The 15089-nt window shown below is 59.7% G+C and overlaps 2 protein-coding genes across 2 annotated transcripts; both read right to left on the minus strand.

Annotated features, from left to right (window-relative positions):
* Window positions 1-710: 710 nt before the first annotated feature.
* IRF5 (interferon regulatory factor 5) lies at window positions 711-6180 on the minus strand. Its single transcript, XM_054177978.1, has 9 exons — window positions 6144-6180; window positions 4391-4584; window positions 3641-3830; window positions 3299-3351; window positions 3162-3192; window positions 2783-3043; window positions 1970-2359; window positions 1313-1431; window positions 711-1227 (listed from the first exon to the last, which is right to left on the minus strand). The coding sequence occupies exons 2-9, from the start codon at window positions 4562-4564 to the stop codon at window positions 1006-1008; spliced, it is 1440 nt and encodes a 479-aa protein (XP_054033953.1). The 5' UTR covers window positions 4565-4584; window positions 6144-6180; the 3' UTR covers window positions 711-1005.
* Window positions 6181-14113: 7933 nt separating this feature from the next.
* ATP6V1F (ATPase H+ transporting V1 subunit F) lies at window positions 14114-14815 on the minus strand. Its single transcript, XM_009900284.2, has 2 exons — window positions 14614-14815; window positions 14114-14505 (listed from the first exon to the last, which is right to left on the minus strand). Exons 1-2 carry the CDS (start codon window positions 14769-14771, stop codon window positions 14304-14306), a joined length of 360 nt encoding a protein of 119 aa, XP_009898586.2. The 5' UTR covers window positions 14772-14815; the 3' UTR covers window positions 14114-14303.
* Window positions 14816-15089: the final 274 nt, after the last annotated feature.

Here is a 15089-nt window from a genome sequence, read left to right on the forward strand (position 1 = left end):
CAGAACCATTGGAAGTCACCAACACAACCATCAAAAACCCAGAACCATTGGAAGTCACCAACACAACCACCAAAAAAACCCCAGAACCATTGGAAGTCACCAACACAACCATCAAAAACCCAGAACCATTGGAAGTCACCAACACAACCATCAAAATCCCAACAGAACAAGCCAAACCCAACAGAGCCTTCAAAAGCCCATCAGAACCACCACAAACCACCACCAAAACCCAACAGAACCATCACAAACCACCATTGAAACCCCATCAAAAAGCCACCACCAAAACCCATCAGATCCCTCCCAACCCCCCCCCCCCCCCCCCAAAAAATCCCACCAGAAGACCAACCACTGGAGCAAACCAGGTCCTCCCAGCAGCAGCAGATCATGAAGCAGTAAATTTTTCTATGAAAAGAGGAAAAAGAAAAAGAGGAAAAAAAAAAAAAGGCAACAAAAGAAGAAGAAGAAAAAAAAAAACACAAAAGAAAAGAAGAGAAGAGACCCCAAACCCCCTGAAAAGAGAGTGAGGAGGTCTTCATCTCCCTCTAGTCGGAGGCCGAGCTTCTACCCTCCCGCGCTGTGTCCTACCTGATGGCCACCAGCTTGAAGAAGTTTTGGTTTATTTCCCTTTTTTTGGGGGTTTTGGTTTGGTTTTTTATGAGTTTTTATTTTGGGTTTTAATTTGTTTCTTGAAGGGGGAGGAGGAAGAGGAGAAGGAGGAGAAAAAGAAGAAGAGGAGAAGACGCCAGGGCTGGGTGTGGGGCAGGGCTGGAGTGGGTGATGTTCTCTCCTGGGGTGTGTTGGAGCCACCTCGAGAACAATAAAAACAACTAAAAAACTGCAAAACTAAGTTAAAAATCTCATGGCCCAGCTTGGTTCTTCTCCTTGGGTGCCTCCTAACCCATCCCACCACCCCCACCACCACTTGGGACCTTCTTTTCTTCTTGTTTCCACCCCCAAAAAAAGTGGGGAGGGTTGGTGGTGGGCCTCCACTGGGGCGTCTCCTGGTCATTGGGGCAAGGCCCAGTGTCCCATGGTGGTGGGGCCGGGTCCCGCCTGCCCGGGTGGGAGTTGCTGCTGGTTCTGCCAAAGCTGGTGGAGCTCCTTGAATTGTTCCACCATCTTGTCCTTGAGGTCAGGGTGGGAGATCTGGAGGGGGATGCTGTCAGCAGACCAGCTCAGCTCGCCTGAGAACATCTCCAGGAGCAGCCGTGCCACCACTGGTACCACCTGCAAGAGGTGCCACCGTGTCAGTCAGGGTGAGGACACCCACCTGTCCACCTGTCTGTCACCTGGGCTGGCTCTGTCCCCTCACCTGCACTGTGATGAGCTTCTTCTCCTTGGGCTTCTGGTCAGGCCACTCCTCTCCAAAGCAGAAGAAGATCTCAAAGGGTGGTGGCGTGGTGGTCTGACCCTTCTGGAAGAGGATGAGGCCTGCAGAGCCCAGTGCCATGGTGAGGGTAAGATGGGACCTGGGGCTCGTCCCACCACTGTACCAGATTGGTCCTACCATGGTATCCCATGGGTATGCTGGCGTACCCCTGCCCCACCTCGGTTGCCCCCCATCCCAACTTGATTCCCTCATGCCACCAGGTCCCCATGAGCTACGTGGTGTCCCCCCATGCCAACTGGGCCCCATTTACTAGTTGGTGTCCCCCCATCTAAGCTTGGTCCCTCAATGCCATTAGGTTTCCATGTATTAGTTGGTGGCCTCCCATGGGACCTTGTCTTAGCTGATCTGCTTATGCTGGGTGGTGTCCCCCCATGCCACCAGAGGTCACCCCAGCTTGGTCCTTCCATGCCGTCAGGTCCCCTTGTCCCTCCATACCATTTAGTCCCCCCATGCCACCACATCTCATCCCAGCTTGGTCTTCCCACACCATGCCACCTGGTGTTCCCCCATCCCAAGTTTCCCCTCCACCCCATCCAGTGTCCCCAAGGGACACAGGGGACAACCTCTCCTTCCTCTCACCATTGAGGAAGCCCTCAAGGCTGAAGAGCTTGGTCTTCTTCTCCCTCTCAATGGGGTTGGGACCATTACCCTGGGTGGCACAAGGTCCTGTCCAGAAGACCTTGCACTGGCAGAGGCGGATGGCATAGATGTCCTGACCTTGGAGCTCCAGGATGAGGCCACGGTCCAGCACATCCAGGAGCTGGTGGGTGTAGAAACGTTGCTTCTCGTTGGGGATGGTGTCGGTGGAAGGGAAGTGGACCTGCTCCAGGGTCAGTGGCCCAAAGAGCTCCACCTGCTCTTGGGTGGGCTCCAAGCTGCTGTGGAAGAGGCGGCAGCCGTGGGGGTTGCTGATGGTGAGGACCGAGACCTGGCGACCACGGTACTGGAACTTCAGCTCCAGGTCAGTCACTGCCAGAGGGGCATGGGTGGGAGGTCACCACCAGCCAACCATTCATGGCTAACCCAAACCCATGGCCACCACCAGCCAACCTCCCCACATCCATGGTCACTCCAGCCAGCCACCCTACGCCCATGGCCATCCCATACCCATGGCCACCACCATCCAGCCACCCTATGGCCACCCAATACCTGTGGCGGCCACCACTATCCAGCCATCTCATACCCATGGCCATCCCATGCCCGTGGCCACCACCATCCAACCACCCTATGGCCACCCAATACCTGTGGCGGCCACCACTATCCAGCCATCTCATACCCATGGCCATCCCATGCCCGTGGCCACCACCATCCAACCACCCCATGGCCACCCAATACCCATGGCCACCACCAGCCAACCACCCTGTGGCCACCCCACCCCAGCCGGGTCCTTACAGGGCAGCATGTGGGGGCTGATGAGCAGGTTGGGGATGATGTTCCCCATGGGTGCCATGGGACATGCAGCTGGGGGTCCCAAGGTGTCTAGAGGAGGTCCCACCTCAGTGAGGGTGGCTGAGGACATCTCAGGGGTCCCATGGGTGCCCTCCAGTACTGGGGGTGGTGTCATGAAGGGTCCCAAGGGACAACCATTGCCCAGGTGGGTCTCCTCCTTGGGCCAAGAGTAGGGTGGCAGCAGATCTACCCCAGGCTGGGTGTCTGAAACACAACATGAGGTCAGAAGGTGGCCGTGGCCACCCAAACCCATCAGGTGGGCACACCCTGTGTCCCCTCATGCCATTTGACCACCCTCACCCACTCAGTGTCCCTCACTCACCAATGATGCTCAGAGATGTCATCTTCTGGAGCTGCAGGGAGGAGAACAGGGTGGTTATGGGGTTGGGGTGCAGGGACCCCTCCTGGAGGTGTCCCCGGTTTGGAGAGCTCCCTACCCTGACCCCCTCCCTCAGGTACCTGGTTCATGTCCTCCTCCTCGCCGCAGTCGCAGTCGTCATCGGCCACCTCATCTGCAAGGAGAGAAGGGATGGGGACTTCATGGGGTGCTGGGACCTCGTGGGGTTCTGATGCTGCAGCTTCATAGGGTGCTGGGACTTTATGGGCTGGTGGGACCTCATGGGGGTGCAGAACTTTGTGGGGTGCTGGGTCCTTGCGGGGTTCTGGAGCTCTGAGTGCTGCCTGGACCACGTGGGCTGGTAGAAGCCCATCGAGTGCTGGATCTCGGGGGCTTCTGAGACCTCAGGAACTGCCACCACCCCCAACCCTCCTCTCCTGCCAGCCCTGGGTGCTGGGCCCTACCTGTGCCTTCTGGGGGCCCCTCACAGACCTCGTAGATCTTGTAGGGCTGGAGCGGGGTGGCCTTGGTGCCATCGAAGAGCAGCCGGAACTCGCGGCTCTTGTTGAGGGCACACCGCAGGTTTGCCTTCCACTTGGCCGGGTCCGGCTCGTCCACCCCTGCCCGGAACTTGCCGGTCTCCTGCGCCCACGCCTGGGGGGCACACGCGAGGGTCGTGGGCACCCCGGCCTGGGACGCCACTGGCATCCCAGCACCACATCCCGGGAGCCTGCTGCCACCAGCCCAGCGCCACCGCTTGGGTCTGTCACCTCCATCACCTCCACCCCGCTGCCGCGTCCTGGCTTCTGGTCACCTCAGCACCTGACCCGCTGGCACCCCAGCACACCACCGCCACATCCCCCGTGTCCCTGTTGTCACCCCGTGTCCCCATCACCTCATCTCCCATGTCCCCCTGTGTCACCTCATGCCCCAGCATGTCCCCATCACCTCATCTCCCACATCCCCATCATCACCCCTATCTCCCTTCCCTATTGTCACTCTGTCCCCTCATTACTGCCATCCTGGATTCCTGGTGTCCCCCCATCACCATGTCCCCATTGTCCCATTGTCACTCTGTCCCCCCATCACCCCATGTCCCTATGGTCACCTTGTCACCCCTCTGCCATGGTTCCCTCCCCCCCCCGCCTTCCCCTTGTCGAACTCTGTCCCCATGTTGCGATATTTCGCCCCCGCGCCCCGGCTTGTTCCCTCACCCTGAAGATGCTGTGCTGGTCGCCGTCGCCGGGGTGGGGGTGGCGTGTCGCATGTCGCCAGGGGATGGCGAAGCGGCGGCGCTGGGGGTCGAGCCAGTGCAGCCCCGGGAAGAGGCCACTGCTCACCTGTGCCACCAGCCAGGGCTTCAGCCGTGCCCGCCGCGGCGCCGACATGTCGCGACAGGCGGGACTGCCTGGGGCGAGAGCGTTGGGAACAGCGGGTGAGACGGGAGCGCGGGTGGTCGGATGGGGAAATGTGTGCGGGAGGGGATAAGAACTAGAGATAATCGCGACCTGTGTGAGGGAAGAAGGACCGGTCCTGTCACGACAGGCATGTGTGGCAGAGGGTGAGATGACCTCGCCCTGTTGCGACATGGCTGAATCGCTGAGGCCTGAGGGCACTGCGATGTGTGTGTGAAAGGATGAGGATGGGTCATGTCGTGACATGTGTGAAGGGATTGAGGACTGGAGATAGTGACACGCATGAAGGGCATGAGGACAGGCCATGTCATGACATATGGGAGGGGCTGTGCACTGCTCCTGTCGTGACATGTGTGAGGGGCTGAGCATGGCTCCTATCGTGATGGGGGGGGGGGGCAGAGGACTGCTCCTGTTGTGACATGTGGGAGGGGCTGTGCACTGCTCCTGTCGTGACATGTGTGAGCGGCTGAGCATGGCTCCTATCGTGATGTGGGGGGGGGCAGAGGACTGCTCCTGTTGTGACATGTGTGAGGGGCTGAGTACTGCTTCTGTCGTGACATGTGTGAGGGGGCTGAGCACTGCTCCTGTCATGACATGTGTGAGGGGGCTGAGCACTGCTCCTGTCGTGACATGTGTGAGGGGGGCTGAAAAGTGCTCCTATTGTGCCATGTGTGAGGGGACTAAGGACTGCTCCTGTCGTGACATCTGTGAGGGGGCTGAACAGTGCTCCTACTGTGACGTGTGTGAGGGGGCTGAGCACTGCCTTGTCTCACCCCGCGCTTGCACCTGTGCCCTGACACCCATGGGTGCCTCTCCCCTTGTCCCCTCAGGAAGGAGCAGGGTCCCCTGGGGCCGCCCGCATCCGCCCTCCGAAAGCAGAAGTGTCCGCGGGGGGACACGCGGGGGGGGACACGGACACCGCGGGGGGACATACACCCACAGTCTCCATCCCCCAGCACAGGGAAAGATCGTGACAGTGGGACGGGGGTGAGGGGGGCGTCATGGTCCCCTGGGGGGGTGACAGGAGGCAAGGGAGAGGCACCCACCTCACGAGCACCCAACCCACGAGGACTAATCGCCCGTGGGCACTCCCTGCTATCCCACCCCACGGGCACCCACCCGCCGGGCACCCACCCCCACGGGGACTAATCCCGCGGGCACCCAACCTCAGAAACCCACTGGCACTCATCCCACGGGCATCCACCCCACTGGGACTAATCCCAGGGACACACACTTCAGGGGCACCCTCCCCACGGGGAACAATCTCACGGCACCCACCATCAGAAACCCATTGTGCACCCAACCGGCACCCACCCCACTGGCACTAATCCCACGGGCACCCACCTCAAGGGCAACCACCCCCAGTGGGCAGCCACCCTAGGAACCCACTGGGCACCCACCTCAGGAGCGCCTACGGAGCACCAACGCCACGCTTGACCCACTGGGCACCCTCCCCACGGGAACCCACCTCACGGGCACCCAATCCATTGGGACTCATCCCACGGACACCCACCCCCTTGCGCACCCACCCGTGCCCACCCCGGGCACTCACCGCGCCCCGGCGCCAGGACCCAGCGCTTCCGCGGGGCGGAGCCTCGTGCCCTTAAACCACGCCCACCGCCATACTAACCACGCCCACGACGCCCCGCCCCTCCCTCCACCTTTGCCTGGCAGCTTCGGGGCGGGACTAGGAGTGAGGGGGAGGGGCCAAGCGCAAGCGTCGCCGCGCGATTGGCGAGGGGGCGGAGCGAGGGACGGGGCCATGAACGAAGCGGCGGAGCCAGGCATGCGGAGTTGCCGCCGCGGCCCCCGGGGTCCCGGGAAGCGGAGGAGGTATCGGCCCGGGCACCCCCGAGAAGGGAGAGGAGGCGGGATAGGGCCTGGCTTTGGGGCAGAATCGCTGGAATTTGGGAATGTGAAGAGTTTTTTGGCGTTTTTAGATAAGGGAGGTGTAGGGGAAAAGGCTGAGCCTGGAGGTGGCTTTCTGCTGCGCCAAGGGGATTCCCAAATTCTGGACCTTCGCGGGGGCGGGGGGGATTTTCCTGTGCCGCATGTCTAGGGAGGGCAGCCCAAAATGGCGGTTTAAAGGGAAAATGGCAGCTGGACTTCCCCGCTGGTTGTAACGCAGCGAGCGGGATGCGGGAGGGAAGGGGCGCGGCCAGGCAGCCGGCAGCGCCTGGCCCTAGGTGCGGGCAGGTTCGGGTTTGCTCGGTTTCCCTTGGTCGGCAAACAGGTAGCGAGGGCATCCCCTCGGGCGAGGGGACTCGGCAACCCAGACAGCGCTGCCACAGAGGCATGCCGCTGTCCAGGTCTCTTGTCTGCAGGGAGTGCCACAGCCTGTCTGCAACGCTGGGTGACAGCATTAACAACAGGTTGCAAGCTTTGAGCAGGGAGATGACCTCCTCTGCGTGGTGGCTGAGCTGCAAGGTGACCAAGTATCAGAGACTCTGAGGAGCAGATAGATGGGTGGAAGCATGGCTGAAAGCTGTGTGGCAGAAAGGGACCTGGGGGCCCTAATCGACAAGCAACTGAATATGAGCAAGCAGTGTGCCCAGGTGGCCAAGAAAGCCAGTGGCATCCTGGCTTGTATCAGAAATGCTGTGTCCAGCAGGAGTAGGGAGGTGATTGTCCCCTTGTACTCCCCTCTGGTGAGGCCACACCTCAAGTGTTGTGTCCAGTTTTGGGCACCTCAGTACAGGAGAGATGTGGAGGTGCTGGAGCCAATGAAGCTGGGGAAAGGTCTGGAGAATAAACCTTGTGAAGAGCAACTGAAGGAGCTGGGGCTGTTTAGTTTGGAAAAGAGAAGGCTGAGACCTCACTGTTGTCTACAATTACCTGCAAGGTTGTTGCTAAGAGGCTGATGCTGGTCTCTTCCCACAGGTAATTAGTGACAGAACAAGAGGGAATGGCCTCAAGCTTCGACTGGGTAGGTTTAGACTGGACATTAGGAAAAGGTTTTTCCCAGCAAGAGTGGTCAGGGATTGGAATGTGCTGCCCAGGGAGGTTGGTGAGTCACCAGACCTGGATGTGTGCAAAAGTGGTTTGGATGGGGTGCTTGGGGATGTGGTTTAGGGGTGAACCTTGTAGAGTAGGGTTTATGGCTGGACTTGGTGATCCTGAGGGTCTTTTCCAACCTGAATGTTTCTGCGATTCTGTGAGTCCTACTCTGCCATCCCTGAGGCAGGTACATCAGGAGACACCTGAAGAAATGAGAGTCCTCTGCCCTCCTGCCATCAGGCTAGCAAAAGCAAAAAAGATGAGGGGAGGTTTAAGCAGGTTCCTGCTCAGGGCATCCCCCTTCCCTTCCTACACCCTCCCCTTCCCCATCAGATATAGGTGAGGCTCTGGAGGTAGAGGGGAATGAAGGACCGGTGCAGTGAGTCACCCAAGGCTTGTCACTCACCCCTACACCTTAGGGCTCCTTTAAGGAGGAGGAAAAGGAGGGCATCTCCCCTGTGATGAGAGACAGACAGCCCTGGGGCTGTCTAGCCCTGAGAAGAGAAGACTGAGAGGGAATGTGATCAATGTCTATAAATATCTGAGGGGTGGGTGTCAAGTGGAGGGGGCCAAGCTCTTTTTGGTGGTGCATAGTGATAGGAGGAGGAACAGTGGATACAATCTTGAACGTAGAAGGTTTCACCTCAACATGAGGAGAAACTTTACAGTGAGGGTGATGGAGCACTGGAACAGGCTGCCCAGGGAGTGTGTGGAGTCTCCTTCTCTGGAGACTTTCAAGACCCACCTGGATGCATTCCTGTGCAGACCACCCTAAGGAATCCTGCTTTGGCAGGGGGGGTGGACTCGATGATCTCTGGAGGTCCCTTCCAACCTCTAATGTTCTGTGAGAGGAGAGGCACTGTAGAAGTGGCTGGAAATAGTCAGCAGGAGTGAAAACTAATGGCTTAACTCCCTCTCTGAAATGCTTATATACCAATGCAGGGAGCATGGGGAAGAAGCAGGAAGATTAGAAACTCTTGTGCAGCAGGGGACCCATGACATAACTGCCATTGTGGAAGGGGGGTGGGAGGACTCTGCAGGGCTGCAGTGGAGGGCTGCAGGCTCTTTAGGAGGGGAAGGCAAGGCAAGAGAGGTGGAGAGGGAGCATTGTGTGTTAAGGAGTGCTTTGACTGCCTCGAATTCAATGTTAGACATACCAAGGTGGAATGTCCATGGGTGAGGATAAAGGGGAAGGCCAACAAAGCTGATACAGAATCAGAGAATGGTCAGGGTTGGAAGGGACCTCAAGGATCATCCAGTTCCAACCCCCTGCCATGGGCAGGGACTCCTCACACTAGATCAGGCTGCTCACAGCCACATCCAGCCTGGCCTTAAAAACCTCCAGGGATGAGGCTTCCCCCACCTCCCTGGGCAACCTGTGCCAGTGTCTCACCACCCTCCTGGGGAAGAACTTCTTCCTAACGTCCAATCTGAACCTACCCATTTCTCGGTTTGCTCCATTTCCCCTAGTCCCATCACTACCTGATGGTAATTACGTGCTGGTGGGAGTCTGCTACAGCCCACCTGACCAGCATAAAGACATAGATGAGACATTCTTTCAACAACTTGGAGATGGATCACATTCCCCAGGCCCTGTTCTCATGGGGGACTTCAACACCAGTGTCCTCCTCCTCAACTCTGCCCACTGCCACCTGGCACCACAAGGACAAAATGGGGAAGGAAGTCAGGTTTTGGGGGTTAGCAGGTGTGAAGTTGTGGAGGAGGGGACTTTCCACCTGCTTCTTCTGGTGGGAAGTGAAACGTTGGTCTTGTGTTGGTTCTCTGTGTAGGCCTCTGTGCTCCAACCTCTGATCTCCACCTCCCAGAGCTTCTCCACATCTTTATTTTCTTGGTTTCTGTTGGAATCATCCAGTCCAACCATCAGCCCAGCACTGCCAGGTCATCACCAAATCCTGGCCCTAAGCACCACATCTCCAGGGCTTTGAAACCCATCCCAGTGATGTGGACTCCACCACTGCCCTGGGCAGCCTGGGCCAGGCCTGGACAGCTCTCAAGGGGCAGAAACTGTTCCTCATTTCCAACCTGAACCTACCCTGGGGCAACTTGAGGCTGTTTCTTTTGCCATCTCTTGGGAGGAGACACCAACCCTTACCTGGCTCCAGCTTCCTTTCATGGAGCTGTAGAGAGGCAGAAGGTCTCCCCTCAGCCTCTTTTTTCCCAGGCTCAACAACCCCAGGTCCTTCACCTGCTCCTCACAAGTTTTCCAAATCCTTCCCTAGCTTGTTGCCCTTCTCTGGACCTGCTCCAGCCCCTAAATGTCTTTCTTGGAGTGAGGAGCCCAAAACTGAACCCAGTAATCCAGGTGTGGCCTCAGCAGTGGTACCGGAGGGAGCCCTCAGCCCTGTGCTGCTGCCGCAGCCACCCCCGGGATGGGGTCGGATCACACCTCCCAGAGCTCTGCTGGCACCATCTCCGAGCTGGCCCTTCCCAGGCCCTTCCCACCCAGCTCTGGACACCTCCATGGGTGTAGTTTTGAACCCCATCAGCCAGGTTCTGGAGCAGGTGGAGGCAGAGCCAGCCCAAAACTGTGTCAGGGAGGGGACCTCCCATGTCCCACCTGCAGGTCTCCACCTCAGGCCCCTCATTTATTTGTCCTTAGTTAATTGGGGAGTGCAGGACAGCCCCTGGGGCAGTGCAGGTGGACCTCCAGCTCCTTCTCTTCCTTCCTTTGGTGGCCTCCTCCTGGTGGGACCTGGTTTGATAGGCATGAGGCCACCCCACTTCCAGAGGTTCTGCTCCATGGCTCAATGTTCTACCGTCAGCCAGGTCCTGCACATGGCAGCTCCAGACCAGCTGACACACAACTGCTATGGGAAGTGCTCCAGTTCTGGTGTCATCCAGGAGCTCCATGGCTTTGTACTCTGGCTCTCTGACCTTCTCCTTTTGTCCTCAGCAGCTCCAGTAGGAAGCCGAGATCTTTGGCCACCCTACAGCTCCTGGTCAACAGTCTCAGCACCTTCCTTGTGGAGCTGGTTGCCTTCCTGGGTGACAGTGTGGTCCAGGTGAGCCACCTCCCTGCCCTCCCACCCCAGAGGAGAGGTGGCACAAGCCATTGGGGTTCTCCAGCCTCTAATGGAGCCTTTACCCTCCCATCTGAGCATCTCTGGTGGCTTCTTTTCCATCTCCTGTTGCCTTGAGGAGCTCTGGCTTTGTGAAGCTCAGCCCTCCTCAGTGGTGGATGTGTTTGTGGGGAGGTTGGGTTTGTTCTCCTAAAGCAAAGCAAGCCCCAAGATGGTGGAAGTTGGGTGGCAGGAGAGATGGGGAGGTTGGATCTTTACCCCAGAGCTCTGCTCCCCAAAGTCCCTGGTTCCATCCCAAAGTCTCCACCAGGAACCTTCCTGCCACCAGCCTGAGATCACCAGAATGGGACAAGGAGAGCTGAGGTGGTGAGGTGTGGTGGCAGCCCTGAGCAGGAGCCTTCTGCTCTCCTTCCTCCCACGGTTTCCACTGCAGTGCTGGGAGCAGAAGCTTCCTGGGCTCCACCACCTCCAGCTTCTCCTCCCACAGGCAAACTTCTTAGCCACCTTTTTGGTGCCTCCAAGAGTGGCTTGGGGGTGACCTGCTCTTCACAGGGTGCCACCAGGCCTCGGGGTGGAACCTGCTGCCAAGTGATGACCAAAGCCAAACATCTGGACCCAACTTCCCCTTCCCCCCAGGTGCTGGTGGTTGGTTTGCTGAACGCCGTCGGGGAGCACATTTGGAAGCCTCTCCTGCAGGTGACCTTCAACAGCCTCCTGCAACCTCTGCTGCTCTTCCTGAAGAAGGTCCTGTGTGGCCTGAGGGACCTGATGGAGCCTCTGCTGGATGTCCTGGCTGGGCTCTGCTCCCAGCTGGCTGTGCTGCTGAGTGCAGTCAGACTGGTGGAGGTCAACCTGGGGCTGGACAGGAGGGAGCTCAGGGACCTTGGCAGAGGCTGAGGTTGGGGCTTGGGTGGCCAAGGAGGAAGAGGAGGAGAAGAGTGCTGGGAATGAAGAGGAGCTGAGTGACTCCAGGCCCCAGGAGGCACCAAGAAGGTGAGAAGGGTGAAGCCACCTCTCTGTGTGGGCACTGATGGGGCTGGGTGATGGATTCCTGTGTGGGCACTGATGGGGCTGGGGGATGGATTCCTGTGTGGGCACTGATGGGGCTGGGGGATGGATTCCTGTGTGGGCACTGATGGGGCTGGGGGATGGATTCCTGTGTGGGCACTGGTGGGGCTGGGTGATGGATTCCTGTGTGGGCACTGGTGGGGCTGGGTGATGGATTCCTGTGTGGGCACTGATGGGGCTGGGGCTGGGTGATGGATTCCTGTGTGGGCACTGATGGGGCTGGGTGGTGGATTCCTGTGTGGGCACTGATGGGGCTGGGGCTGGGGGATGGATTCCTGTGTGGGCACTGATGGGGCTGGGTGGTGGATTCCTGTGTGGGCACTGATGGGGCTGGGGCTGGGGGATGGATTCCTGTGTGGGCACTGATGGGGCTGGGGGATTTTGGTAACCACCAACCCCAAACCAAGCCAATAAATGCAAGGTTTCTACCATGGATGGTGTCTCCAAGTGAGGTGGTGATCCTCCTCCTGCCTGGAAGGCTTTCCACTAGGAAGGACTTCCCCTTGGGCAGGGGGGCAGCTGGGCAACTCTGGTGGGGTCTGCTGCAGATTCCACCCCAAGATGAGGTCTCCATCCATCCATCCCAAGATGGAGGATATCCACCAATCCCAACATCCTCAATATGGGGGTCCACAGCCAGGACATCCAGCAGAGGCTCCATCAGGTCCCTCAGGCCACACAGGACCTTCTTCAGGAAGAGCAGCAGAGGTTGCAGGAGGCTGTTGAAGGTCACCTGCAGGAGAGGCTTCCAAATGTGCTCCCCGACGGCGTTCAGCAAACCAACCACCAGCACCTGGGGGGAAGGGGAAGTTGGGTCCAGATGTTTGGCTTTGGTCATCACTTGGCAGCAGGTTCCACCCCGAGGCCTGGTGGCACCCTGTGAAGAGCAGGTCACCCCCAAGCCACTCTTGGAGGCACCAAAAAGGTGGCTAAGAAGTTTGCCTGTGGGAGGAGAAGCTGGAGGTGGTGGAGCCCAGGAAGCTTCTGCTCCCAGCACTGCAGTGGAAACCGTGGGAGGAAGGAGAGCAGAAGGCTCCTGCTCAGGGCTGCCACCACACCTCACCACCTCAGCTCTCCTTGTCCCATTCTGGTGATCTCAGGCTGGTGGCAGGAAGGCTCCTGGTGGAGACTTTGGGATGGAACCAGGGACTTTGGGGAGCAGAGCTCTGGGGTAAAGATCCAACCCCCACATCTCTCCTGCCACCTGTCTCAGCTCTCCTTGTCCCCATCAACCCCAACACCCCAAGGTACTGGGGGTCTCCATCAGTCCAACATCCCAGGATGGAGGATCTCCATCAATTGCAGCACCCCAAGGTGGAAGGGTGTGTGTAACACCCCAGACCCACATCTACAGGGAGCCCTAGATCTGTGGGGTCAGATATAAGGGGCACCCCCACACAACCCCCTGCTGGCTCCTGGGTCTTTGTGCCCACTCCCCAAATCCTGGGCACCTCAAGACACCCCTCACCCAGGTCCCTGTGCCCCACAGCATGTCCCCACCCTGTCCCCACGCCCCCCAGTGTGTCTGTGCCCTGCCCCCATGCCCCCCAGCGTGTCCCATGTGCCCCCCTCAGGCATCGCTCTGAGCTTCCAGGCACTGCTGTCCCCTCCCCTGTCCCACAGCCTCCCCAGCCCAGCCCCAGGGCGTGACCCACAGAGCACAGCAGGTGCCAAGCAGTGACAGCACATGTTGGGGACACCGGGGTGGTGACACACATTTAGGTCCCCCGGGGTGAGGGAACGATAACCCCCAGCCCCCTCCACCCCACCTCATGGTGCTGCTGGGGTGGGGGGAGGGGGTGGTTGTGGTGAAGGTGACACCACAAGTACCTTGTATGTCCTCCCCACACCCTGACACTCCCCCCCTTCCCCCACACCTTGGGGACATCTCCTCCCTGCCTGCACCAGCAGGCACGGGCAGGAGCAGGCAGGAGCAGGCAGGATCCGGCAGCACTTCCCCTTCCAGTGCCCGTCACGGTCACGAGGTGGCTGAGCCAATGTCATGCGACCCCCCCTCCCCCCAGCACACAGACTGGCCCTGGCAGCACCCTAGGGTGGGGACTCCCAGCAGCACCTTGGGGTGGGACGTGGACCTATAGGGTGGGATAAGGACCCCCAGCAGCACCCTGGGACATGGACACCTCCCTACCCCGCTCCCCAGCAGCATCCCAGGGTGGGACACAGACTACCCAGTAGTACCCTGAAGTTGAATATGGACCCTTAAGGTGGGATGGGGACCCCCAAGAGCACCCTAGGGTGGCACACGGACACTCAGGTTGGGATAAGGATCCCCAGCAGCACCCTGGGCAGGACATGTACCCCCTAGGATGAGGTGGAGACCTCTGACAGCACCCTCGGGACCCTTATGGTAAGATAAGGACCTTCATTACTCTGGAGTGGGACATGGACTCCCCCGGCTGGGACAGGGACAAGGATCACCAGCATCACTCTGCGGTGGAATGGAGACCCCAGGATGGGATAAGGACTCCCATCATCACCCTGGGGTGGGACACGGGCCCTCGGGGTGCGATGAGAACCCCCAGCAGCATACTGAGGACCCCGGGTGGGTTTGTTTTCGGGGGTGCAGGGACGGGCGGGGGAGCTGTCTAGCGGAGGTCGTCGGGGGTGAAGAGGCCGCGGGCTCGGCGTAGGACGGAGTCCTTGGCGGGGTCGTAGGGGTGTTCCTTGGAGGGGATCTCTAAGATGGCAGGCAGGGGCCGGGAGTGGGCTTCTACGGCGTGCCGGATGAGCTCGGCCAGGCACTGGCTGATCAGGATGATCCCGATGTCCTCCCGGTTCAGGAAGCTCCTGGGGAAGTGAAGGGAGCGGGGAGGACACGCGGTGGGGGTGGGTCAGCAGCAGGGAAACCCCCGGGGCCCGGACTGCCGCCGCGGGCAGCGGTGGGCTGTGACCTACCGGAAGGTCTCCTCGATCTCCGCCAGGCTCGTCTCCTTCTCCACCACTAGGAAGTTGGGCTTGCGGTGCTTGTCCAGTTCTCCCACCCCTCCCAGTAAGAACCCGGTCACCGTGTCCTCGTCGCCCACCACCGCGATCAGCTTCCCGCGGCCCGACATGGCGACCGCCGGCACCCCGCAGCGGCCACTTCCGGGCTGCGGGAGACTAAATAGCCCCACTTCCGGCAACAGCGCGCCCGCTTCCGGTTAGCAACACACACTTCCGGCTGCCGGCAAACGCGCGCCGTCGTCTAGGCAACAGAGGCGGCTCCGCCCCGGCAGGCCAGTAGGGGGGGCTCCGCCTTGCCCTCTGACACACGCCCTTAGCCCTGGCCACGCCCCTCGCGCGTCTCCTTGCTGCCGGTTCTGGCACCGCCCCTCCAGGCTGCCCCCGCCCCTTCGCTCTGACCGCGCCCCCTGGTGGCGGACGCTGCCCTC

This window comes from Dryobates pubescens, chromosome Z (assembly GCF_014839835.1).
Source record: "Dryobates pubescens isolate bDryPub1 chromosome Z, bDryPub1.pri, whole genome shotgun sequence".
Classification (NCBI taxonomy): Eukaryota; Metazoa; Chordata; class Aves; order Piciformes; family Picidae; genus Dryobates; species Dryobates pubescens.